Here is a 27,297-nt window from a genome sequence, read left to right as displayed (position 1 = left end):
TAAAAAATAGTAAAGAAAATCGGTTCTGCTTTAGGTTTGCTGTACATCTCCTGATCCTCGAGTGCTTGTTCTAACAGTTTGTCACAGAAACTTAACCAGAACCTGGTGTCTTCTGTCAAGAAACTTAAGCTTGCTGACAAATGAACTTTACAGTATACAGTATAAAGCCTGCATCAAGCCCAATGACCAAATGGTTAAGGGAAAATAAAATCGATGCTCCTGATTGCACATCGCAGTCCCCTTTTGTCCCATACCATATAGCCTGCAGGAGTGGTTGAGTTTCCCTAATGAGAAGTTCAAGAACCTATTAACAGGCTACAAGCTATGGGAGATGCCTCCTCAAGGCCAAATGATGGTTCTCAAATTGCTGATTGTTGGGGTATGCTGAAGGACATATAAGTAGTTTTACTTTTTATTTGTTTTTTATTTGTTTTTTTATTTGTTTTGTAAAATAATGGATGTATACCCAGTTCATCATACTTAATCAACTTTACTTTAAATAAATTGGGGATAAATATAAATTTTGATACCTCTATGTACAGAGGTTTTTGCAACTGTAATAAGGATATTTTTTAAGAATAAACACTTTATGAGATTAACTGAAAGCAATAGGTAGTTTCAGAACATATTGCATAGCATTACTTGGTTTTTCAAATGAGAGAACCTGTACCTGGATGGTACAGTGGCTCAGTGTTTAGCATTGCTGCCTTGCAGCACTGGGGCCCTGGGTTCAAAATTTGGGGTGCTATCTGTGTTTCTATGCTCTATCCATGTCCGAGTGGGTTTCCTCCTGATCCTCCTGTTTCCTCTCCACTGTCCAAAGGTACTGATAGGCTATTTAGCTTCTGGGAAAAATGACCCTGGTGTGAGAGCACGTGTGTCTGTGTTTGTGTCTGTCTGCCCTGCAGTGGACTGATGTCCCAGCCAGAGTGTATTGCCTCTTGCACCTGTTGCTTGCTAGGATAGACTTCAGCTCTCCCTGTCAGCCAAAATTGGAAGAAGCAGTTAGAAAATGGATGGTTGGATGGAAGGTGTTTGTGTTGGTTTGTGCCCTGTGATGAACTGGTGTCCCATCCAGGGTGGATCCAGCCTTGTTCCCATAGCTTACTGGGATAGGCACTATTTCACAAAACAGTCCTGTATTGGGTTAGATCGATTAGTAATTTGAGGGACTTTATTTTTATCGCATCAAGCTGTTTGAAAACTGGTTAAGAATATGAAATGCGTGTACATTACATATTCGCATTTATTTTTTGTTTATTTTTGCAGGGGACTTTTTCTTTTGCTGTTTTCTGTGTTTGCTGTGACTACAGAAATATCCAGCGCTACTTCAGAGCCAACACAACATTATCTATCAGGTCAGTGACTGTTCTGTTAGATTGGAAAGTGATTGATTGCTTTTTAAGAAAAGGCTTATTCATTTCTGAAGTGCTGATTTACTCCCTGTGTATACCATTTTTCAAGTCTGAAGAGCAGATTGCATTTTGTTGAAGTTAAAATGCTGCATTAGTCTACTCCTAGCACCGGTTCTGCTGGATGGACTGCAGCATGTTCTATGATGTTAATGGGAAAAATATTGTGTGAAAGACTGGACAGGAATGTGCTGTTACTTTAACTGTTCACGTTCTGAGATCAGGAAGCCACTTGAAGCATATTGTTATGGTCTTCATTTTCCTCATCAGCTCTTTCAGTCTTCTCCTGGATGAAGGTCTTTTCAGATCAGTGTTCAGCTCTCTCATTCATCTGAAAACATTTTGGTTTCATCAAAGTCAATTTGCATACCTGTTTGGTCTTGTCTTGCCTTCTGATCTTCCTGTGGATAGTGCAGTCACTCGAGACCCACCACAGTGGATCATCAGTCGTCATGCATTATCCAGCATATGTTGTGTTAGCGGAATCAGAGGTTATTCTTGTAGTTAATGACTCTTAGGCATAGTGACTTTCTATTCTCATTATACTGTTCAAATACTCTTCTTTTTACCTTTGATTTAAAAATCAAGAAAAGGGGTCTGAGCCTTGCACAGACTATTGCTGTGGGATCCAATGATGAAGACTGAATAACTGTTCACGCTGTCTAATACCGTTAAAGAAGCTGTCAGTCATCATGGATAACAGTAGACATGAATACGATAATCAAGTGTTCATATTTATGAAAAAGAAGGGAACCTTTGAACCTCATTCTAAATAGTGTTCTAAAATCACTGTTCGAACTCTAAATTAAGTGTTGTTTTTGTTAACAGTGGTGCTTTGACAAAACATGATGGGTAGCGGTATAGAGGTTAGGTTGAGAACTTGGTAATATGATCTCTAGATGTCTAATTGGTGCCAGCAATTTTCTTTGAAGATTGCATGCTTTATTTCAGAGATTTGTATTTTCATTTTTTTATTTAGCTGAATGATTTTAAAAACCACTTCCTCAGTTTATACTGGTCAATAATTGTTCTGTGTTCGCAAAGATGCCTTGTTTTCTGTTACATTTTAAGTTAAAGATCCTTTCTGATGGGTGATTGTCCTTAGTGAGACATTTTGTAACCTTGTGGCATAGAATTCACTAATTTACTGTAAAACCGATTAACAAGTGTTTATTATTATTATTATTATTATTAGTATTATTAGTATTATTATTAGTATTATTAGTATTATTGCAGTTGTGGAATTGTGGAGTTGCAGTGAGTCAAGTACTCTTCAGTGCTGGTGGGCATGAAAATTAAGTTGACTCACAGTAAATGTACTGTACCATTCCAGATTGAATCACTGTATGCTCAATGAAACACAATAAAATTTTATTGTGAGGAGTTGCTCTCACTTTGCTGTCCCTGGGTACATTATGCATTTCTAGAGAATACAGAAGAATCTATGAATTTTCAACATGTATGCTGTATAATCACTTTTTATCTGCTTTTACATTGGACTTGTAATAATAGGAAAGATCACTTGCTCCACAAAATGACTGCAGGGAAGGTTCCCTCAAGGGGACATGTGGTACAACTCATTTTCAAGCAGACAGTGCAACATACAACCAACAATCTAGCTTTTTTCACCGGTGTCACATTGGTTTCATACTGGAGATCCCATCTGTAGTGCAGCAATACATTCTGGTAACAAACAATCTTGGTAACATCTTTCAAAAAGATTGCAAATAATGTGTTTTAAAGCTGTTATAACAGGGAAAAAACAAAGGAACGATGTCATGACTGCTCGCATACAGTATGTGGTCTTTTAAAGAATAATGTTATATTGTTTTCAGAAGAATCCTTCACACATCAAATGGCAGTAATGGCCATAGTATCATTAAATGACACCTTTACTTCCACTATTATCCTCTTCTGATCGTTTTCTAAAAGTATGAGCAGAGATGTAATGATTTTTTTAGAAGTTTATTTTCTTCTAGTATAATTTGCTGCTGTTTGATCTTGTTTTACCCATGGAAAACGTCACCTAGCTCTTTAATGACAAAGGCTACTTTAATGGCAATTGAGATAAAAAGAGACTAACCTTTTGTAATTTGGGGGGGGGGGGACTCTCTATCTGGGTTGACTGGATTGAAATTAAACTTGAACAGAGACTGTTACCAGAGCATTTAACTAGACCACGAAGAGCTGAATTGAACTGTCCTACTGTATCTGATATGTTCCATGCTTCGCTGCTGGAGTTGATGTAAGTACAAGGTAGTCAATACCAGCATTCCCCATATCCTTGAATCACCCATCTCTTTAATCATGAAACACAGAAACATGTCATATACTTCATTGTTCCCCTTATGTCCTTCTTGCTTGTTTAAAGAATTTTAGAAAGTTCTCTTAAATCTCTTAAAATGTCCTTATTTATTTATTGTTTTTCTAATATACCAGTAGCTGAAATTAGACTAACTGGTCTGTAGTTTGCTGGTTCTGTTCTACCCTCCCTTTTTTAGATTTTGTAGATTTTGTTACATTTGGGATTCTCTTGTCTGTACAATGGGGAGTTCTCATGTTGTAAGTGAGAGCTGTTTCACATTATATATAACTATTTCTGAGTGTTTCACATAATTTTTTGCCATCTTCTTTGTTCCTCTTGGTGATTCTGATATCTTTTTTTCTGTTGCACCTGCAGCTCTGTACGCTCTTTTTCTATAAACATGGGCCCTTTCGCACAGTCTGTGGAGTGCTCTCTTCCTTCTAATGCTTTTTCTTAATATGCCTATTAAACCCATTAGGCCATCTTTTCCTGGACTTAAACTTCACTCCCATATTCCTTTAATGTATGAATTGGAGGAAAAGCCAGGTGTTTTTATTTTGCAGTTTATTGACTTGAAAGCCAAACATTTCAAGTGTAGGTTGGAGCTCTTTCATCATCATCTCCAACATTCTCTACTCTCTGTTCTCTGCGATTCTAGTCGAACTTGTCAGCAAAGAGCCCTGACAGAACATTACTGGAACATGAAAGCAAAACACGTTACAAAAACTGGAATGTGACAAAAAGTGTGTCAGGCTGACAATATCTGAGGTAGAACTTGCTCCATGCCTTGCAGGAGACATGGCCAGGGCCCTTCCAGGGACAGTATCGGCTGTTTTAAGTGCCAAGAATCTGCACATACGTGTTATTGTGTTGTACATGGTGTTGTTCATGCAAGTTCTACCTCATAACGGACTATGAGACCATTTGTATATAGCAGCTACATATTCTCATGCAAACAGTTTCAAGAACCTTTTTGTAACACAGTATGATAATGTAAAAGGAGAGTAAAACATACTGTCAAGTAGAGACCATATGCTTAAAAAGACATACCTCTATATTTTAGCTGTGATAAATAGTCATGTCATTTGCCAAACCACTTTATACCATACAGTGTTGCGGGAAGCTGGAGCCTACCCGGCAAGCAGTGAGTGCAAGGCAGGGTACACCCTGGATGGGGTGCCAGTCCATCGCAGGGCAACTGCAAGCCAGTCATACAGTACATGGGGACAATTTGGAGGCCACGGTAAAGGCCGAGGGGGGAAATTTGGCCCGGACACCGGGATAACTCCCTACTCTTATCGAGAAATGTCCTGGGATCTTTACTGACCACTGAGAGTCAGGACCTCGCTTTCACGTCTCATCCGAAAAATGGGGCCCACTACAGTATAGTGTCCCTGCCACTATACCGGGACATTAAGACCGCAGACCGCACAGACCGCAGGGTGGGTGCCCCCTGCTGGTCCCACTAACACCACTTCCAGCAGCAACCATACTGTAGTTACCCAGGAGGTCTCTCATCCAGGTACTGACCAGGCTCAACCCTGCTGAGCTTCAGTGGGTTGCCACTTGAGAGCTGCAGGGTGATGGTTGCTGGCCGTGATAACTAGTATACAGTATATTTCAAGGTAGTATACTGCAGTACTTTGATCAAGGTCTGTTTTTTAAATTTGAGACCTGAACTCTGCAGACCTGTAGGTGGCCAGGATGTCTTGGGAGATCCAAGAGAGGCCTGGCCGTTCAATCTCACCCTATCGTTCTCTAGATATGTGTCTTTTCCTGGAGAATTTACAGTAAGTCACAGTTGGCTCATGAATGACCCAGGCTTGAACCCGCTACACGTGAATCGTGGAGCTCAACTTGCACTCAGGCCACTTCCTTTACTGCTTAAGCCTCTTGGGAAATTGCAGCGTGTTCATGGGAGAATGTGGGATAATATGAATCCAAATCTTTTTCAGTTGTATTCTGTTGTAGAAGTTGTAGTTTTTCACAAAGTCTGGGACAGGCAGTAACACTGGCAGTAAGAGGGAGTGATAATGTAATGTAATGTAATGAAAGACAGTACCTGCAGAGGAACATATTATATGTGGTTGAATAAAACTATTCATAAGAACATCATAAGTTTAAAAAAAGGGATAGTATTGGACTCTTATAACCTGTTTTGATAGTAGCTAATTGATTGTAGGGTTTCATCAAGCCAGGGTATTGGTTGCAATATCAGACTCAGACTCCCGCCACCCTTTATGTAGAGAAGTGCCTCCTGTTCTCAGTTTTAAGCACACTTCTACATTGTTTTCACTTGTGCCCCCTGGTTCGGTTTCACAGTTTGTTCTGATGAAGTCCTCCATGGCGGCTCTATTGATGCTTGTACTTTTGGAAAGACTGGCATTATGTGAGAATACCAGTTTAAACAGTGCAAAATATTTTTGGTGTTTTTAATATTAACATTTTTGTTTCTTGTCTGCCATGTTATTAAGGCAGTTTTCATGGTTAGTAGACAGTGCTTGTACAACAGAGGAATGATATGGGCCTATAAAGGAGATGGTAGCTGTCAGTGAAGTAATGTAACTATTTTATGACCTTGCAAGTTGTAAAAGCAATACATTTCAAAGTGCTATAAGTTAAAATGTGAATGATTACACAAAGCCTTTCAGGAAGCTAAGGTATTAACACAAGTAAGAACTGGAATCTCCAAAGGGAATTCTGTAGTTATCAGATAAATTTAATAATGCAGTGTATACTTAATAAATCATATATAAGAAACAAAAATGTAAAATGCCTCCTATTATAAGATTTTTCCCACATGATATGACAATACTTTTCTCTCCAGTATCATCAAGAAAAATGTCACAATTTTTCCCTAAACCCTAGTTTCAGTTTACTGAATGTACAGAAATAGAAAGTAGTAAATGATGATAACCATAAATACCCTTAAATAAATACCCAGCACCTTAGTTAATGTACAAAAAAAAAAAAATGCTGACATCTTTACCAAAGGTGGTTTACGTTAGTTGTGCATGTACAGTATAATTTCCCTCACGGGATCAATAAAGTATCTATCTATCTATAAGATGCTTGATATGACTCTTGTCCTGATACAGACAGATAATGCTGATACTGCCAGTTTAATTAATTATTAGCATGATTAATACAACACTTAAAGACCAGGTAATAGTGAAGTCCTGAAGTGAAACAAACTGGACTGGGCTATATATTGTGTGAAATGGAATTTGACTGACTGCTGGCAAGGGCAGTGAAATTTATAATTGTTTTAGTGAGTTAAAAGGGAATTCTATTTAATATCCATAACATCCTCATGTAATTAATACATTCAAAACAGTTAATTCCTAAACCTGCAATTGTTTAAAAATAGAATTTTGTCATTACAACGGTGCTTTTAGGGTTAAAAGTATGTTTCGATGTCATGATAGAAAATGGATTACTTTTGCCAGCATCCATTTGTAATATGCAGAACTTCACGAATTCTATAAAAATTGAAATAGGAAGACTAATTTATAGTCCCTAGGTTTTAGACAGCGCAATTACCAGAACTTGCCACCCCTGCAAAACGGACCAGCACAAAAATTCAATTATAAAGCATGAGAACAATAAATGTATTTTTCAGATGTGCTTTAATGTTCCTCTATAATACTTGCATGTTATCGAAGCCCAATAACTCACAATCAATATTTCACAGGGAAGGTGGTTGAAAGGGAAGATAACTTTTTGGAGAATGTTAATCAAATGAAGGCGTTTGCTATGTTAATTTCTGCTGTGACAGAAAGTTCATCTTTTGACAGAGGCTTTTGACATTAGGTCAGTTAATTTGTATAGCATTTTTTAAACATAACCACTGCTTTCTCTGTCATTTTCCAGTTTGTGTGTGTTCAAAATATCAATTACTTTGAATAGGTTTTGAAAAAGAAATGTACTGTATTTTATTTAAATAAGGTATTGAATAAGTGCAAGGCACGCTACATAATTTTATGTTTTGGGTTAATTTATTGGAGACAAGCTAAACTCTGCATAGCCCCTCTGCTCAGACAGTCTTCCCAATATGCAAAACTATTTTTCCGAAATACCCCATATCACTGCATGGAATGAAAACGCAAGTCACAAAGTGATTAGCTTGTCTATATATTGCAAATCCAAAAATGATTCTTAACCATTTATTGCATTATTTTTGCTACTGGTGGAAGTTATGTGCCACATTTCACTTCATAACGGCTTTAAAGGTACAAATGCAAGGGTGGTTTCAGATTAGCTGCACTGTAGAATTTAATTGCATTTTGAATGGGAATTAAATGCGATTATCAGGTAAACATTTAGAATGAAAACATTAAAATCAAATGTTGATTGTTTTCCCATGGTCTGGATATTTGATTGCAGCCACCAATTTCCCTTTTGCCAAGTTTTTTTCTGTAGATATTTTATTAGCATGACCCACGTTTTAAAAGGGCTTGAACCACATGATGCAGTTCATACTAAAGTTATTGATCTTGATCTAATCTTCATTGTGTTTGATTTCAAAGAAGACCCAAAATAAAAACCCCAGTGACTTACTATGAATGTACAATAAACAGTGCAGCACTGAAAGACATGATTTAATTAATCTTTAATCTTTGCCACACTAGCTCCTATACTGACCCTGCCTACTGGAAAGAAGAAACGTGCAGGATTAATAGTCCTTATACACCAAGTACTCAAGAGAAGCACGCTTCTCTTCATCTAAACTCTCAGCAATCTCCCCCAGACTGCTCCTCTAAACCCAGATTAACACCCTTAAAGTTTTTATATGCCTGAACATTATTAACTACATGTAAGATTGTGGCTTTTAAGAAAAGAAAAGTCATACAGAGGGTTGTGAGGTCCACGCAGAAAATCATTGGAACCCTCCATCGACCGGATATATCTCGACCTCTGCCACAACCGGGCTCGAGCTATACAGTACTTCTGGACTCAATTCACCCTGGCCACGATCTGTTTTCACCCCTGGGTTCTGGTAGGAGGTATCGCAGTATCAGAACACTGACCAGTAGATTCAAAAACAGTTTCTTGCCCCAAGCAGTCCGCATCTTAACCAGCTCAAATTAGCACCTGCACTTTAAGGTACTGCACTGTTTGCACTATGTCCTGTCTTGGCTGTATTATAACGTCTATTGTCTAAATTTATTGTCTATATTTGTTTTTCATTTGTGCCCATTTTTTCTTTACTGTTACTGGGTACGGCTGAAACGAGTAAGCATTCCAGTACACTTGTTGTATATGGCAAATCAAAATCTTAAATCTTGAATCTTGAATCTTTTATGACCTTCTTTATTGTGATTTTCACTAAGAGACCCCCTGTGAGCCTGTTTGTCAGTCAGAGGCCTTCTGGTGCCCTCTAGTGGCAGCATGCCTGTTATTGCAGTCCCTTCAGAAACCGGCCTGCCACAGGGTGTGATAAAATTGCTATGCATAGATAAATTCTGATGGGTGATATGGTGGGGTAGTGGCTAGGATTGTGGTCTCGCAGCACTGGATCCCTGGGTTCATTTCCTGGGGTGCTTTCCCTATGGAATTTGTATGTTCTCCACGTGACTGTGTGAGTTTCCTCTGGGTGCTCCAGTTTCCTCACACACTTCAAAGGTATCCTGGTCGGTTAATTGGTTTCTGGGGAAATTGGTCTTGGTGTGAGTGTGTCTGTTTGTGCCCTGCAATGGACTGTCATCCCATTTAGAGAGTATTCTCAGTCTTTTGCCATTGCTTACTGGGAGACACTCTGGCTCCCCCTGTTTTGGAGAAAGCAGTGAGAAAATGGATGGATTTGTGAAGTCTGCTATTTATAAGTCATAGAAAAGTCCCATTAAGGTCAATTTAACAGCAAGTGTTAGTTTCCAAAAAGAAATACATGTATTTGTATGTGATTCTCTGATTTAATGGGTTTTTAAGGAGACTACTGAAATAACAGACATTACTGAAATAAATAGCACCAGTTGAGATAATATGTATATGTTATTGATTCAAACTCTTAAAGCAGATGATAAATATCTTTAGATGACAAATAAAGAACTTACATTACGTTGTCAGTGCCGGCTGTCTAAAACAGTAGAGCTCAGGGCACAGATGCACTGCTGAATCACTCCTCAGATTCTTTGTGCCACTATTGCATAGCTACAATCATTGTAGAATTACATCGTTTCTAAGGGCATTGTACCCATTTGATTATTTTGCTCGAAAAGTATTTGTTTACAATGAATGTCAGCAACGCTGTTTAACTTTTTACCTGTCTCGCATACAGTGCAGTCAGTAAGTATTTGGACAGTGACACAATTTTTGAAATGAAACAATGACTATGAGGTTGAAGTGCAGAATGTCAGCTTTAATTCAAGGGTAGTTGCGTCTATATTGGGTGAACGATATAGGAATCACAGCCCTTTATGTACACAGTCCTTCCATTTTAGGGGACCAAAAGTAATTGGACAATTGCCTGCTTAGCTGTGTCTTGGCCAGCTGTGTGTTCTTGCATAGTTAGTTCATGCACAAGAGAGCTAACAAAAGGCCTCCAGTTCATTCTAGATGTGGCATTTGCATCTGTTGCTGTTGTCTCTCAACATGAGAACCAACGAATGAGGCTGTAAAATAAGATGTAATCTTAAAATTAAGAAAACAAAATAAAGCATGATGACTGTAATCCTAAAATTTAACTTGACTAGTTTTCCTTATTTCGGCTATTCAACCAATCTCGCCATATTTAATTGACCACCACTTGTGTGCCAAAGTTTTTGTGCTCGCATTGGTCTCAATAACGGTGTCTGCTGGAAAAGAAGATTTCTGCTTTTGGATTTTTTTGTGACCTTTGTGGCATTGATGTCTGCTCTCATCTGCTCAAGGACTGTGATAAAAGGAAAACAAATCCGTACTGATTTTGTTTAAGGGCCTGTGTGGTTGTTTTCTAGATGCTGAGCAAAAGCATCACTTTTATCCAGTTTAAGATGATAGAATCATATGGAAGCCACTTCAAAGATTTTTATTTTGTTCTCTCTGTGGTAATTAATAGTGATGACTGCAACAACTGGCCTCCTCCGCTAGCAGTTTAAACATGCTGGGGAGCTGATCGTAAATCATGACATAGGGGATCTGACACTAAGCTGCTTAGTGTGGCACGAGTGACTGCATCGGACTATTTGTTAGAAGGACTCATTTCACTGAGTCAGTACCCTTGGGATTCTGGAGCCTAACAGCCTTGGGACTTTTCTTGTCCGAGCAGTGGTGCATGCTGTCTGAATTCAGTAAACTGCTGCAATGCACCAGGGTAAAAGCACAAATTCTTAATGTCTTTGTGGAGGAACTCCCAAGAATGAAAGAACACAGTACCCGTTCACATCCTTCCACTTTATTTCTTGTAACTACCATTTTATTGTGTTTATTTGAATAATTCCCTAAAAATCATCTTTGCATTACAAACTTGGCATGTTTGTAAACATATCCTCCAGTTAATGTTTGTGATTCATGCCTTGTATGCTCTGCAAAGGAAAGGGATCTATCATGATGTCATACGTTCTCCAAATTGCACATGACAAGTGATAGATGTGGTTTATTTATTGGAACACCTGCAGTCTGTGCAGTATTGGTGCACAAGGCACATGGAGTGGCAGTAAGTCCTGAGCAGGTGATTGTCTAACCAGGACTTCAACCAAGAGTCGGCTGTGCTACAGTCTGGTGTCCCAACAAGCCTGAGCCGAGTACTTCAGATGTTACAGAAAGTCCGCTTCATTTTTGTCAGCGATTCCTTATTCGTTTGAATTTTGCCAAACATATACATTCAATCCCAACCAATAAAATCCCCTCCTGCACTCAGTGGTGGTACTTCTTCCTCTCCAAGAAGCCCTCAAATTAAAGTCGTCCAACAGGGGCGGGTGTCCTGGTGGCAGGAGCTTTCCACCCCCTAACTCCAGCACCATGTGATTGACCATGTGACCTGTTTGTGTGTTATTAGTTTAAGCAGATTGTGTTTGTCTATTATTGTGACTTGATTTTGACTTGGCCAAAAGCCCTGCAAGTGAAGGGAACTGTGATGTAGAGCTCAAAGCCATAGGTAACTGATGAGTATTACACCGTTTTAGGAACGTTTTATCTATTATTGATTGTTATTTGAATGTTCTTCTTCCGTTGTTATCACTATACCAAGACATTTGCTATTCCATGCATGATTCCTTTTTTTAATGCAGCGTAGCTCTGAATCACTGGTGGTAGTCTGTAATTTGTTTAAAAATACAGTCTGTGATTTGCAATCCCTACATTCTTACTTTTAAGGAATGTGCTATTCCTCGTTCTTGTCATTGTTCTCATCCCGATATTCTTGTTCTCCTCAAGAACACTGCCATGATCAGGACATCTGTGATAGAGAGTCAGCGAAAGGTGTGAAGATTTATGATGGTGAGCCAGGAAGACTGAAATGCCCCTTGTTTTCTGGAACATGTAACTCCAGCTTTGCCCAGTCCAAGGATCTGAGTCTGAAGTGGTTCTGGAAGGCAAAGCCAGATCAGGGCTCTGAGCAGCCAGTGGATTTCAGTCTCCCAGACCACAGAATTGTTGAACGGAAGGAGAAGTTGTGGTTCCAGCCTGCCCTATTAAATGACACCGGAGAGTATGTCTGTCTGCTGAGGTATGGACTCATTAGTATAAACTCATTGGGATTTTACAGTGTGCCTTGTTGTGATGAGCACTCAGCAAATATGGATTTAAACCATTATGTTCAGGCGATGTCTCATCCCGCATGACGTATTGAGTTTTGTAGTTTACTGTTTGATAATTAATGTGGTTACAAGTCTGTCATCTCAGAAAGATTCCGTTTTTTCTTAACATTTTCAGAAATGTAAGCTACTGCGTGAAGGCCTCGGTAGGCCTGACAGTTCTCGAGAAAAACAATGGCTCCTGTGTTAATGATCAGATGGAGACAGTCACTGCTTTGATCCCCATAGAAGAAAAGCAGGAGCTCACCTGTCCCGATATTGGAGAATTTATACCACCAGCAGCTAAATATGATGTCACCTGGCATGAGGTAGGTAAGAACCAATGAAAGCAGTACACTAAGAGGTGAATCAGCCTCCTGCCATTCAGATCTTGTTTTTAGGACTATGCTTGAGAAGAAAGCACTCATTTCCTCAGCAAAAAAATGTGATCATTTGTAATGCCATTAATAATGGTACTATGTGCTGATCTATTTTGCAGGTGTTTTTACTTGACTGTAACTCATCGATGTTTATTCTCAGCTGTAAAATCTTAGAATTAAAATTCGAATACAAAAGAAAATGTTCTAAAATCTCTATATGAATTGTGTAAGAGTCTATAAGACTTTGAATCAGAAGTAAACCTGATGCAGCTGTTCTGTCTCGAGGAAAAATCAAGAAATCAGTTATGTTGGGGTTTCATGCTTGCCTTTGCTGGGCTTTGATTGTGCATTCAGAGGCAAGTCTGAGATAGTGTTTTCAACAGGGGTCTGATCATGCTACAGTGGTACTGAGACCTGAATGGGTGAGAATGGTGCCTGTCATTTGCTGGAGGTACAGTAGAGTTTAGGGTTGAGATCTCTTCTAGTTGAAGAGAGAGATATCATGCCCTGGGACTCTCAATGGCACTAACACTCCTCACAGCATGTGACCAGTCTTCCAGTGTAGCGATTTTGGTGCTTGTCTGGGCTGTGTCCCAGTGTCTTGGGCTGCGACAGTGGTTCAGATGCACATCCCTGCTGTGTACGCTATCTAAGATATCTAAACATTGGTGGCAGTTCATGCATGTGTCTGAATTGATGCACAATTTGTTTTGACATCTACATCTTGGTTTCTGTCACATAGAATTGTCACCCCTGGATTAATGGGAAGTATGGTAACTCTGACCGCGCTGTGAAGAACAATAAATTCATTTTTTACATCATGAGGGAAATTCGTAAAGGGAACTACACCTGTGTGGTGAACTATTTGGAAAATGGCAGACCAGTGACGCTCACTCGGACCATAAATGTCAAAGCTGTTGGTAAGCTTAACGGTTATTGTGTTGAAAGCAAATGGTAAAACCAAAGATAATCTAAAAATTGCTTTTCACCATACTCAGCCAGATTTTCCTACTTTTCATGTATGTTTCAGCCTTTTGCAGTTATTCTTATTGTGTTCTATTCATGAAGGCCTCAAAGAGAGCTGTAAAATAATGCAGACTTGTATGTGTTAATATAGGCAATACAATCTTTGTGCTCATTTAAAAGAAATTTGTTATAATGAAGTCACCTCTCTGTTTTTCAGGTTCGTCTCGTTTACAGTACAAACCAGTGATCCACATTCCAAATAAAGAACTTACTTTCACTGTGACACTTGGTAATTTAAAAATAAAATCTGTTCATTTTGCTTTTGCTCTTTACTGGCAACCATAGTGTTACCAGCTCTTCTGCATTTCAGCAGGAATGGGCCTGGTCTGTAGTGGGATGGGAGACTTCTAAATACTACAGAGTTACTGCTGTAACTGTGTTGGTGGTCCAGTAGGTGACACTCTTCCATCTGGACCATAATGCCCAGATTGATACCCCAGTATGGCAGCCAGGGGCACTGAGCTGTAGAAGATGCCAGCCTTCGAATAAGATAAGGTTAAAATGAGGTTCTGAATTGGTCATTAAAGAACCCAAGGTACTGTCCTTAAGGGTTTTCATCCTCATTTACTGGCTCAGTTCCCTAGTCTGGTCTCATTGAGGTTCTTACTTAATTCGACTGAAGAAATCTCCCATTCCCTTCCCTGATCAGCTGTGCAGTGGGGCTGCCATGCATCACTTGGTGGAGGGGGGCTGCAGATCAGTGATAGAGCACATGAGCAACCTCCTATATTTGAAGTGCTTTGAGGTTACTTGGGTTGAAAAGCTCCATATAAATGAAGGGATTATTAGAAGAAAATGTGGACATAGAGGCAATAAGCCAACTATTATTTGATTGCAAGGTTCTGAATGCAAGATGTAATGGTAGGAAACTTAGAGTGAACTTTACACTGTAGTTACAAAGTGAATGCATGATTGCATTAGTAGTAATCAGTAAGCCCTCCTTCATCTTTCTCTTGAGCTTCTTCCTGCTACCACACAAAGTTGAGGGCATACAGACCCAGTCTTGACCAAGAGCAGAACAGGGCAGACACTCTCCTGGTGCTGGAGGGCTGCAGTCCACAAGGAGTAAAAAACTTGAAACCGTGGTAATATAAACAAATTAAATAAACATTTGATTCAAATGAAGCCATTAAGTGACCAGGAGACATGGCAGCCCTCCAGGAACAGAAGTGGCTCTCAGTGATTAAGACAGTCATTCGATGTCTGAACTTAGACTTTTCTGCCTTTATAGCTGTGGGCTGCACTTACAGTACTGATCCTTGAAAACCAACTCCTATGCTTTTTAGAGAATGGCAGCACAAATTAACCCAATTAACCCTCAGATGATCTGCATTTGCTGTATCATTGATTTAAGTGGATTATAGGCAGTTACTGTCCACCATGATGAATGATTGCAGCTTTCCCCTGTTACTTACACTTAATGTCTGTAGCAATTTAGGAGGTTTTCCTCATCTTAGTAACACCTAGAGAAGAATGAAAGGACTTGTAACAAAGTTGTTACCATCCTGCTTTTTGAAAACAAAGAAATACTTGAATGTATAGTACAATAGATATCTAACCTTCTTCTAAAACATAAATAATAATTATAATTCCATATTCATTGCTGTCATCCTTTGTTTCCTAATATTTTGTTCCTAGGAGAGACGGCTGAATTGCTCTGTGAGGCATATTTTCACTATCTGAAAGACTCGGTCACTGAAGTGTGGTGGTCTGTGAATGGCAAAAGAGTGGATCCAAATTCCGACAAAAGGATGAAGATCAACTCCAGGTCTGCGTATTTCCTTATTTTAGGCACTGAAGGCCCTGTATTTAAAAATACATATACATACAGTACAAATATTAATAATGATTGCTTTTTCTTCTCTTCCACATCCCTTTGCTTAAAAGTGCCTCCTTTTTATTGTTTTAAATACACTTCCATGGAATCCTTCAGTTTATGTTTCACTGTTTATTCAGATGAATTGCGTCAGGCTTACTTTGTCAGTGCCTTTCATGATATTGAATACTTGTCAGGTTTGCCTGTAGTCTTCTCTCTTGAAAAGGTTCAGTTCCTTCGGCCTGCCTGTGTAACCAGTGTAAGATCAGTGCTTTACTTGTTTGTGTTGTGTCTCTCTTGATTGATATGTGGGTTGCAGCATTTTCAAAGGATGCCTGCACGACACCGCATTTGAAGACACTTTGTCAAGATTTTCGGTTAGCCACGACATTTTCCTCAGTTTCAGGACCCTCCCCATCAAAACAAAAAGAATAAACCTCTGAGAAGCAATGCCCTTTTAAACTGCAGTTTCCTTTTCCTCCAGTGAAGTTCATGAACAGCTGGGGCACAAGAGTATAAGACGAATCCTGCAGATTGACAAGTTCACCTCCGAGGACCTGAAAAAAGACTACGCATGCTTTGCAAAAAATAAATTGGGAGAGGTGAACAGCAAGGCCAGAGTTGCTGCACAAGGCAAGTGGTTCTAAGCTAACTGAGTTAAGAAAAAGAAAGTTAAAGCTTACTTTAGCATGTTTGAAAGTCGGGATTCTCTCTCATGCTGTGTTTTGGAGAACAAGGCTTTTTTGTATTTGGGTTTTGGCCTGAATATGACCGATCTTTACTGACCAATCTCATTACTGCTTTTTTTCCACATTCAGCTTACATTCCGTCCATAGAGCTTGGCTGCGGCCTTGGTGTTACCCTCTTCCTCATGGTTATATTAATAGTGATTTACCACGTGTACTGGCTGGAACTGGTGCTGCTGTACCGAGCTTACTTTGGAACTGACGAGACCGTAGGAGGTAGGCCTTTTTCTTACGCTTTTGAGTTCCACAGTGCAGAACAATTGACTGGAAAACAGGTTCTTTTCAATATAATTTGCTCACCAAACTGGTTTGCTTGTAGTTTTGAATAAATTCTCTTATGGTCCTTGAAGATATACAGTGGTGTGAAAAAGTGTTTGCCCCCTTCCTGATTTCTTATTTTTTTGCATGTTTGTCACACTGAAATGTTTCAGATCATCAAACAAATTGAAATATTAGACAAAGATAACACAAGTAAACACAAAATGCAGTTTTCAAATGAAGGTTTTTATTATTAAGGGGAAAAAAAAATCCAAACCTACATGGCCCTGTGTGAAAAAGTGATTGCCCCCCCTGTTAAAACATAAATCAACTGTGGTTTATCACATCTTTGGAAAGCTGAGTTCAATTTCTCTAGCCACACCCAGGCCTGATTACTGCCACACCTGTTCTCAATCAAGAAATCACTTAAATAGGACCTGCCTGATAAAGTGAAGTAGACCAAAAAGATCCTCAAAAGCTAGACGTCATGCTGCGATCCAAACAAATTCAGGTACAAATGAGAAACAGAGTAATTGAGATTTATCAGTCTGGAAAAGGTTATAAAGCCATTTCTAAAGCATTGGGACTCCAGCGAACGACAGTGAGAGCCATTATCCACAAATGGCGAAAACCTGGAACAGTGGTGAACCTTCCCAGGAGTGGCCGGCCGACCAAAATTACCCCAAGAGCGCAGCGACGACTCATCCAAGAGGTCACAAAAAACCCACAACAACATCCAAAGAACTGCAGGCTTCACTTGCCTCAGTTAAGGTCAGTGTTCATGACTCCACCATAAGAAAGAGACTGGGCAAAAATGGCCTGCATGGCAGAGTTCCAAGACGAAAACCACTGCTGAGCAAAAAGAACATAAAGGCTCGTCTCAGTTTTGCCAGAAAACATCTTGATGATCCCCAAGACTTTTGGGAAAATACTCTGTGGAGTGACGAGACAAAGGTTGAACTTTTTGGAAGTTGTGTGTCCCATTACATCTGGCGTAAAAGTAACACAGCATTTCAGAAAAGGAACATCATACCAACAGTAAAATATGGTGGTGGTAGTGTGATGGTCTGGGGCTATTTTGCTGCTTCAGGACCTGGAAGACTTGCTGTGGTAAATGGAACCATGAATTCTGCTGTCTACCATAAAATCCTGAAGGAGAATGTCTGGCCATCTGTTCGTGACCTCAAGCTGAAGCGCACTTGGGTTCTGCAGCAGGACAATGATCCAAAACACACCAGCAAGTCCACCTCTGAATGGCTTAAGAAAAACAAAATGAAGACTTTGGAGTGGCCTAGTTTAAGTCCTGACCTGAATCTGATTGAGATGTTGTGGCATGACCTAAAAAAAGCGGTTAAGGCTCGAAAACCCTCCAATGTGGCTGAATTACAACAATTCTGCAAAGATGAGTGGGCCCAAATTCCTCCACAGCGCTGTAAAAGACTCATTGCCAGTTATCGCAAACGCTTGATTGCAGTTGTTGCTGCTAAGGGTGGCCCAACCAGTTATTAGGTTTAGGGGGCAATCACTTTTTCACACAGGGCCATGTAGGTTTTTTTTTCCCTTAATAATAAAAAACCTTAATTTAAAAACTGCATTTTGTGTTTACTTGTGTTATCTTTGTCTAATATTTCAATTTGTTTGATGATCTGAAACATTTCAGTGTGACAAACATGCAAAAAAATAAGAAATCAGGAAGGGGGCAAACACTTTTTCACATCACTGTATGCTCCTTTTACCAAAAAAAAAGCATTGTGAAACAAAGGTACAAGAAATTATTTCTTCACTTCATTTAGAATCTCATTATGTCATCATCTAAAAATGTGTCTTCTGTTTCCAAGATTTCTCACATGATAGTCATAGCTTTGTTTTTCATATGTTTTTTATTCCTTTGAACAAATGTTTACATTTAATTAAAGTATCCAATAACCCTTCTAGTGCTTTAAGTAAAATATGATTATCCAGTTTTATTTACCTAAGAAAGGTAATTCCATTTTTATTTTTAATTTCAGACTATATTTTCTTAGTGGTGATTAGTGTAAATCTGAGTTCTAGATTACTGTAGATTATAGAGATTGCTGTTACAAAGGGAATTGTTTGTCTAAATAAGATATGTAAATTAAAGTTAGATTTTACTGTCTGTGTATCATTTGAGAATTAGAGGTGTTGGTAGTAGTATACAGAGCATTATTGTCCATTTTGGAAAATACACATTTGTGGAGTGGAGCTTTATACTGAAGTTTGATAAGGATTAATGTTGATTGTAATTTAATTCACTTTTATACATTACTAGCAAGTTAGGATACAAAGCTTGTCATACATGTCGTAATTTAGATATCCAAGATTAGCTCTTTCTAAATTTCAATTTCATAATTCTAGATACACATATTTGTGCCTGATTATATACATTCTACAACAAAGACATACTGTACATGATAGGGTAAAAAATTACAATTGTATCCCTTCACAAATTTCATCAGAGGTTTTGATTATTTTTGCTTTTTAAAATCTTTTGACATGCTTTACCATGTACAGTATAAGTTCATTGTTAAAAGTGACAGTCACTCTTCTCTGAGTTAGGGGGGCATAATCATAGCCAGTCATCCTTTGCTAGTAAAGCCATGCTTTACTAGTCTGAATAGATGAGATTCTGAATGGCTAGACCTTCTGTTTCTTGCTCTCTCTAGGAATGTCTTGGCCATAGCCTTCAGAAATCAAAGATCTTAATAAATCTGAAGAGTTTTTCTTGTTTTTGGTTGTCAGATGGGAAGGAGTACGACATCTACATTTCCTATGCCAGGAACACAGAAGAGGAGGAGTTTGTGCTACTTACTCTCAGAACTGTTCTGGAGAATGACTGGGGATATAAAGTGTGCATCTTTGACAGAGACAGCCTGCCTGGAGGGAGTAAGTATATTGCTGAGATTTCTAGGTGCAATTACAATCATTGTTTTTTGTCCAGACAAAGGTGGGGGCTGCTCAGGCTAATCTTATGAATGTTTGTGGTGGTGAATGTCCATAGTATTTTCTATTTTGTGTGGTTGTACTGTGGGTAATACCATACGTGCACTTAATTGTGCTGTGATTTACCACAGTTTGTACTATGCCTCCAAGTACCATTTCATTAGCACAGTGTACTTTACTTTTCTGATATATTTTAAAAGTGAAGACCACTTTGGCGTTTCCTGTTAATTCCATTGCAGAACTTTGATCCAGCTGGTACTTTAGTCACTTAGTTGATCTTGCTGAAGGAAGTATCTCAGCAAATTAAGGATGGGCTGTAATAAAGACATGGAATGGACTTGAATGGAAAGGAACAGAGGTACTGTGAGAGAGAAGGTGTTTTGAGGAAAAGAGGTTTCTGTTGTCATGTACACACAGCCTCAGAGGTGAAATAATGAGGCAAAATCTTCCGGTGCCTTTTTAAAAATTAATCAGTGACGGCCCACAGGTTTGACAGGAATATTTCCGACTCATATTTCTGCTTTGCATGCAACTGGCACGTTAATTTTACCCTTTCCGAATCGTAGCTATAATTTGTACATGAGAATACACCAGATCAGCTTTATTCTCTTTGCTGATCTCTTTACAAGGAATGAATCAATTTAATGGATTTTTATTTGCGTTTTTGTTGTTTAGCGTCCTTAGTGATAAACCCCACTTTAACACCAGCTTTTCTAAGTTATAAGGATTCTGTCACATTCTTTGAAACTAAAGCAGCAGGTGCATAGAGAGTTGCAGCAGTAAGAAGAACCTAACTTTCCAACGCCTTGTTCCCCAGCCATAACAGACGACACCCTGAGCTTCGTTCGGAGAAGCAGACGTCTCATTGTTGTGCTGAGTCCAAATTATCTCCAGCAGGGCACCCAGGCCTTGCTAGAGCTGAAAGCCGGCATCGATAACATGGTTCTCACCGGAAAGCTCCGAGTCATTTTGGTTGAGTTTAAGCCTGTGAAACAGGCAGTGTATATAAAGGAGCTGAAGAGGGCACGTCTGGCCCTCACTCTGATCAAGTGGAAGGGGAAAAAATCCAAAGACACATCTTCCAGGTTCTGGAAACAACTTCACGTGGAGCTTCCTGTAAAGAAGGTGAAAGAGACAGTGCCCTGCGAAAAAGTCAACCAGAACTTATTAGTTTAATGTTGTAGAATTATTTGTATATTATCACATAGTATAAATAGCAGGTCAAAAACTGCACAAATACTCATTAAAACTACCGTTAAGAGGACCTAAAACAGAAACAAACTCTGAAACCTGAAGTAGTACATTCAATTCCAGGATGTTTACTTGCATTTAGGTTGCTGTGGTGGGATCTTTGTGGTCTGGTGTGGCTTAAAGCTGTACTGAAAGGCACTGGCAACCCCACTTGGCCTTTCATCAATAACACTAAAAGACACGCCAAAGACTGCAACTTTACAAGGGCACACCACTGGTGCGATAACACATGTGCAGACATCTTGAAAATGATCCGCCCGGACACGTAGTTTACAGAAGCTTTAAACTAGATGATTAACATTATGTGAACAATTAAATTTTATTTGACCCCAAAAAAGTTATTTATGTATCTACAGCAACATGAAATGCAACTTATATGCACTTGTAAATGTTACCAAATTTTCCCTATTCAGAATTTTCTTGCGTTTATTTTTTTACCCCTATTTTAATTTTATTCACTTACTGTGCCTTTCCAAATTTGCTACAAAGTTAGTATATTTTAGTATATTTATCTTATCTTTTTATAAGCTTATTTTATACTTAGGTGTCCATTTAATTATAATGATTTTATAATATAGTGTCACAGACCTGTAGGCACTATTTTCACATGTAGTAAGACAAAAACTGCTGATAGTTATTATTTTATTATTATGAACTTATTGAAGTTTGCTAGTCAGTCAATTATTTATTGCTTAAACATTTGAATGTTTTTAAGGAACATGAAATGACTGAATATTACAGATCATTAAGCTTAGTTTATTAATGAAAAACTACAGACTTACAACATCAGTTAATGTCTCACAAATCATCAGTTTTTGGAAGTTTGTATTTGTGTCCTGTCTGTGCCCTTTGGACCTCTGTCCCCTTGTGTAGGTGTAATATTTTTCTGGTGCTTATTGTGTAAGCATTAATCATATCAATTTATCATTTCTGTAACCTGTAGTTTCTGTAACATGGCCGTTTTATTTTTGTTAGCTTGTTATTTTTTCAAATGTTTATTTTTTTACTTTTGCCAGTTGTGAACCAGACATTCATTTAGTTATTGGTAATTTTAGGAGATTTAAAGAAAATTATTTAGGAAGCTTGGAAAACCAAAAACTAAATTAAGCAAGCAGTATGGCTTTGTCATGGTAAATTAACAGAATAAGAGCATCCAACACCAAATGTCAGTAGATTGCAGTTTTTTATAACATATCCATCAGTTTACAAAGTATTAGAGAAACAAATAAAAAGCACAAACTTTAGTGTTGTCAAGGCATATTTTACTTATAATTTTCTTTCTTTTTTAAGAGTACAACCTCCGATCACTTGAAATGGTGATATATTTAGAGTGGTTGCTGTGTGAGATTTAAGAATAGTGTGGCATTGTATTACAAATGATATACAAAGGCAGTAAATATGTATTCATTTTCTGAAAGAAATGTTTCATACAAAGTAAAAAATACTAAAAGTATGGATGAATTTCATATGTAGCATTTTCATATAGAAATAGCAGACAATTGATAAATATTTAAGTCTAGAAGCTGTTAAGGCTATAAAGAGACTTGTAGATATCATGAATTGTGAGAGACAATTTATTTAATGTACATTGGCTTTCATATAGTGACATTATGATTATTTTGCACATGACTTTTCAAATGCTTGACATGTAAATATATTTTCACATCCCCTCGTCTTTTGTTAATTTCTTGTATTTTGTTGTTGTATATACAGTACTGTAAGTATTCATTTGCATTTCATGCATAAAAATAAATGTTTTTTTTCTTTCTGATGTAATGGTGTTATCTAGGGTTTTATTGTTTTTCTTTTATATATTTGTTGCACATTATTGGAAATCCCACAGCTGTCAGAGCTCATCCCTTTCTGAATCATTTTGTGAAAAGGGGAGCCCTGGCCTTTTCATTCCGTTTCAAACCTTGTTGCCAACTTATCATTTCTTACCTCTGCAGGAGGGTGAATTATGTATCAATTAAGTAATTGGAGTGGTTTGTCCTCGATACTAACTTATAGTACAAATTCTAGAGAATTGGATTTACCGCTGTGGCTTGGCAAACTCCAATGAATTAATTACATTATAAATAAGATGTAGAAATATATGATCATTATCCATGTTTTTTTTTAAACAACCGTGAGATCACATCTTACACGTTCATCTTATTTTTGTTTACATTTAAGTTTTATGAATCCATTTCGTTAAACCCCTTTAGCACAGCTGGTTGGACTGATGAAAACCGCATAATTTATTGGAAATGGTTTTCTTGACTCTCACCCCCGGACCTTTAAAAAGTCTGCCGAGGTTAATGAAGTATAATTCCTTGTGATTACTCCCTTCTTGGTTTCCAGTTGCGTTGAGTGGAACATCTCACATCGGCTCTCGCATCTGATGTCAAACCCGTCTGCAAGCCTACTAATTAATCCTGTACTCTAATTACAGTAATTAACAATCTGGTCTTGCTCAGGCTCTCCGTCTGTGAACATGAAGACAATGAGAAGGGCAGCAGATGAAAATGCTGACTTTTTTTGTGACTTTTGGAAGTTATTGTCACTTGTATGTTCCAGTCTCCTGAAATCGTGAATTGTGCCTGCCTGGATTAAATTAGAGAATGTATGAATCATGCCTACCAAATCTACTCAAATAGCTGAAACCTAAAATCTTGGTATATAATACTCTCCTTAATAATAATACTTGAAATAATACTCTCCTGGTGTGTGGGTTTCGTGAGGGTATCGCAGGGACATGAGATGAGGCTCTTTTATTTTCCAAAGATGCTCTACACCGTAATTATCAGGGCCAGTCTGGGGATGAATGTGATTAAGATTCCTGCCTTGCCTGTTTCCAGTTGGCAAGAGTATTTGCGGAGAAAGAGCCCAGCCATAACTTTGTAGTTTCTACGATACCAACTTGTCAAACCAGTTTTTTCTCATAGTTTGTGAACCGACTGCTTAGTAAAAGCCTGTAAAAGACTTAAGGGGAAGAAACAAGAAATTTCTGAATGATATCCTGACAATGCTTTTCTCCTGTTCCTGGTATGTAGATGGCATGAATGCTGGTCATCTCCTTTTTGTTTGGTTTGTAGTTTCATGGCGATTTAGCACGGGCTTGGAACAAAGATATGCCTGTTTTCCAAAAATGCAATACAGTATAATTAGCGGAGGTGTTTTGGGGTGAATGAACCATCACTCCTTGCAGTATATTTCCAGAGTGTTTTCAGGTGACAAAAAGCAAAATAGAATCTGGGGAGGTCTTGAGTAATCCTTAACCTGTTTAACCTCACCGTTCTTAAATGAGCAATTCTAAAAACACCTTTTGTATTTGACTGAGTATGTAAGTGTCAACTAGATGTCTTTCTAGATACACTCATCCCTGATTATACGAGCACAATTGGTTCCAAAATGTCTCCTTGAAGGTGAAAAAAATTAAAAATGTGACACTAAATTCTCATGAAAATGCATGCAAGTCTGATTCATTCCAAGTGCTTGTAACTGAACTTAAATCAGTTTACTTTAGGCACTTTTCTAAATTGAATCGAAATTCTGTATTTGAATAGCTTGGCACCTTAAATTGCTAATATATGTTACAATAAGTAGACTTAACCAACACGTTTTATGTGTGCTGTAATGTTTAAAAGTACTACGAATCTGTAATGTAAGGAAATAAAATTTGCATGATCTCTATAGTACACATGAACAATGTGAACTGATCAAAAATGTCTTACCAAGCAAAAATTCTCAATTAATAAATCTTGTGCAGTTATGGAATCCATAATGATAAAAGTAAAGACAGAGCATTAAGCTGTTTGGTGATGCTGTGCATTCATAGCACGCATAATCAAAATGAAACACTTCACAATTATACAATCAAAATCCTATTCAACTCTGTAACTAGTAAAATAGCCTTACTGTTTCTGATAAAATAGTTAAGACAACAACGACCGAGGGGAGAGAATGATGATGGAAGAGGGAGCCATTCTCTTGGAGCTCATATTAGCGAGGGAAGATCACTAGTGTAACAAAAGAGGTCTGTATATGTATTGCTTGTTTTAGTGAGTTCTTGTACTGTAAGTGAAGTGCTTGTTTAATGAAGGATGAGTGTACTGTACATTATAAATTCAAGAAAAGCTGTCTATTCAAATGTAACCATAAGTATCCAGCCTCCAGATGTTTTTGTTTTTTATTGTGACATATGTTGTAAAGGAAGCCTCAGCAGGTTTCTGGGTACCTACTGTAAATGAGTGCTTGTCTTCTTTCTGGATTTCAGATATACCTGAAGATGTTTTAAAGTTTATACAGAAAAGTCGCAGACTTATTGTGATTCTAAGTCCAGATTATATGACAGAAAAGAGCATCAGCCTCCTTGAGTGCAGATTAGGACTGCTCTGCCAGCACACAGCCGACACCAAGATAATCGCCATCCGCTACAAGCCTGTTAGCTTCCCCTCCAGCGAAATCCTTCAGCTAAAACAGACGACAGTCATCAAGTGGAAAGGGGAGAAGTCCAGCCATCCTCGCTCCCGGTTCTGGACCCGCCTCCGCTTGGCGCTGCCGTTGAGAACGCTGGCCCTGGGAGTCCGCCTTATTGACAGCACCTCCTCCCATTCGGACCTGAACGTGGGCGCCTTTCCAGTCAAGAAGGGGCCCTCTGAGCCCAGAAAAACAAGGCCTGCCTCAAAGCCTGCGGCGGGCCTCAGGACAGGGGAGAGGCCGAGGAAAAGAAATGGTCCTTGTATGACCTGCAGGGCTTGTGTGAGGTTCTCAGAGCGTAAGGACCCAGTTAATTTCTTGAGCCAAGTGATGCCACAGCCTGTGTGGCAGACAAGGCTCTGTAAATCCATAGCCTATGGCACAGAGGTGAGCTGGACCCACACAAGGCCTAAACCATCCTTTGAGCACAACAGGCAACCAGTCCACTCTCAGACTGACCAGTGCTGCTGTGACATGACCAACAATAACAACCTGTGTGCTCTCTAGAATGATGTTCTTCCCGCATGAGAGGGGTGTGTCGCTAGGCCTTGATAAATCAATTCAAATGTGAGGTCTAGTCCTTAAGACACATAGTCCTCCATAGCACATCATTTTTTCCATACATTGGAGATATAAAACAAATTCTGTCATTATCCTCAGGATTTGTGCATGACTAAAGCGCTTGCCTTTTTTTAACAGATTTTATTTTAATATATTTATATTTGAGGGGAATGGGGTTTGCGCATTACTAGGTACTGTATGTTTGGTCTGCACAGCATGTCTTTGGTATGTAGGAGGAAACCAGACTACCTGGAGGTACCAACACTGGGCTTGGGGAGAACATTCAGACTTCACATAGAAGGAGCTCCAGGCCTGTACACTAGGTTTTGAATACAAGTGAGTTAGTTGCCTGCTGCTGTTCAGGTGCTTGATTGCATGAATTTTTACTTGCTCGATTGTTCCGATTGAACCTTTACCCATGTCTTCAGATATTTAAAGTAATTTATATGCGTAAGAGATTAGTTTCTGTCTCAATACAATTTTTCACTTTGTTTTAGAATTGCAGAATATTAAAATCTCACTAGATGTCACTCTTTCCTCTGAAATGCAGTGAAGAGGTTATTGGTATGCAATGGAAAGTACAGTATTGTGTCAGCATTTCCAATTACACGACTAAGGCAAAATGTGCAATAAATGAAAGCTAATCTTTCTTATTTTTCAATACATTTATTCACCTCAAAATTGCATTTATATTAACTGAAAGACAAAAACATGGTTGTAAAACTGACCCAACACACAGGAAAGCTTGTTTCTGCTTATATAAATCTAGAAGAAAAAAGAGAGAAATTAAGAACTATTTTTAAAAGGGCACAATTGTTGTGGGAAATGCTTCATTAGAAGAGCCTCAATATAAGTACATAATACATAATCATACATTAATACAATAATTGAGCCTCAGTATAAATACAGCAACATGTGTTGTGTCTGCCCTGCAGGACAGATGCTCTGCAAAGGTATTCCAGCTCTTATATAATATACACAGGCTCAGAAAGAAGTTTCTTTTCCACTTTGAATGTTTGTCCTGTTTATGATGTTTGTGAGTGTTTGTCCTGTCCTTCCACATGTGATAAAAGTTGGTTTCACACTTTGAGTGTTGGACATCATTAGATGTGATTACTTCCACTCTTAATGCCTTGTTGAAGGTAATTAGTTGCTGCAACTGTGAAAGCAAGACATCTTTATTCTGTCTTTTAGAAAATGTTAAATTAACAGATCCCAGCAATTACTCTAATACCTTATATACTTCTTTGTGACTAAGTGCTCATTTTCAGAACTTCAGTCCCTCATCAGTACTGTATATTAAAAATATATTGTTTTTATCATTTGAATAGAACAACTGCATATGATTCTGATATTACAGGCAGCAAAAGAACAGAATATGCAAAAGAATATGATACTGCCAGTCATAG

General features: G+C 38.5%; 1 protein-coding gene across 6 annotated transcripts in view; it reads left to right on the top strand.

Moving 5' to 3' along the window:
* The window catches only part of il1rap (interleukin 1 receptor accessory protein), a 31,143-nt gene extending 4,606 nt beyond the window's left edge, over window positions 1-26,537 (top strand). For 4 of the 6 annotated variants that reach the window (XM_088611037.1, XM_088611045.1, XM_088611054.1 and 1 more), the window contains 10 exons: window positions 1,270-1,358; window positions 12,070-12,361; window positions 12,568-12,757; window positions 13,551-13,728; window positions 13,992-14,063; window positions 15,473-15,602; window positions 16,135-16,283; window positions 16,469-16,612; window positions 19,415-19,558; window positions 25,125-26,537. In XM_088611037.1, coding sequence (XP_088467163.1) covers window positions 1,270-1,358; window positions 12,070-12,361; window positions 12,568-12,757; window positions 13,551-13,728; window positions 13,992-14,063; window positions 15,473-15,602; window positions 16,135-16,283; window positions 16,469-16,612; window positions 19,415-19,558; window positions 25,125-25,834 — 2,098 coding nt within the window. In that variant the 3' untranslated portion in view covers window positions 25,835-26,537. Of the gene's footprint in view, window positions 1-1,269; window positions 1,359-12,069; window positions 12,362-12,567; window positions 12,758-13,550; window positions 13,729-13,991; window positions 14,064-15,472; window positions 15,603-16,134; window positions 16,284-16,468; window positions 16,613-19,414; window positions 19,559-19,854; window positions 20,394-20,432; window positions 22,638-25,124 lie in introns of those variants that run through there. The other 2 variants (XM_088611073.1, XM_088611082.1) reach the window with 2 other exon arrangements.
* The last annotated feature ends 760 nt before the right edge of the window (window positions 26,538-27,297 follow it).

The sequence above is a fragment of the Lepisosteus platostomus genome, chromosome 2 (assembly GCF_059453375.1).
Source record: "Lepisosteus platostomus isolate fLepPlt1 chromosome 2, fLepPlt1.hap1, whole genome shotgun sequence".
In the NCBI taxonomy this organism is placed as follows: Eukaryota; Metazoa; Chordata; class Actinopteri; order Semionotiformes; family Lepisosteidae; genus Lepisosteus; species Lepisosteus platostomus.
Note: the sequence above shows the minus strand (reverse complement) of the source record. Positions and strands in the feature narration are given on the sequence as shown.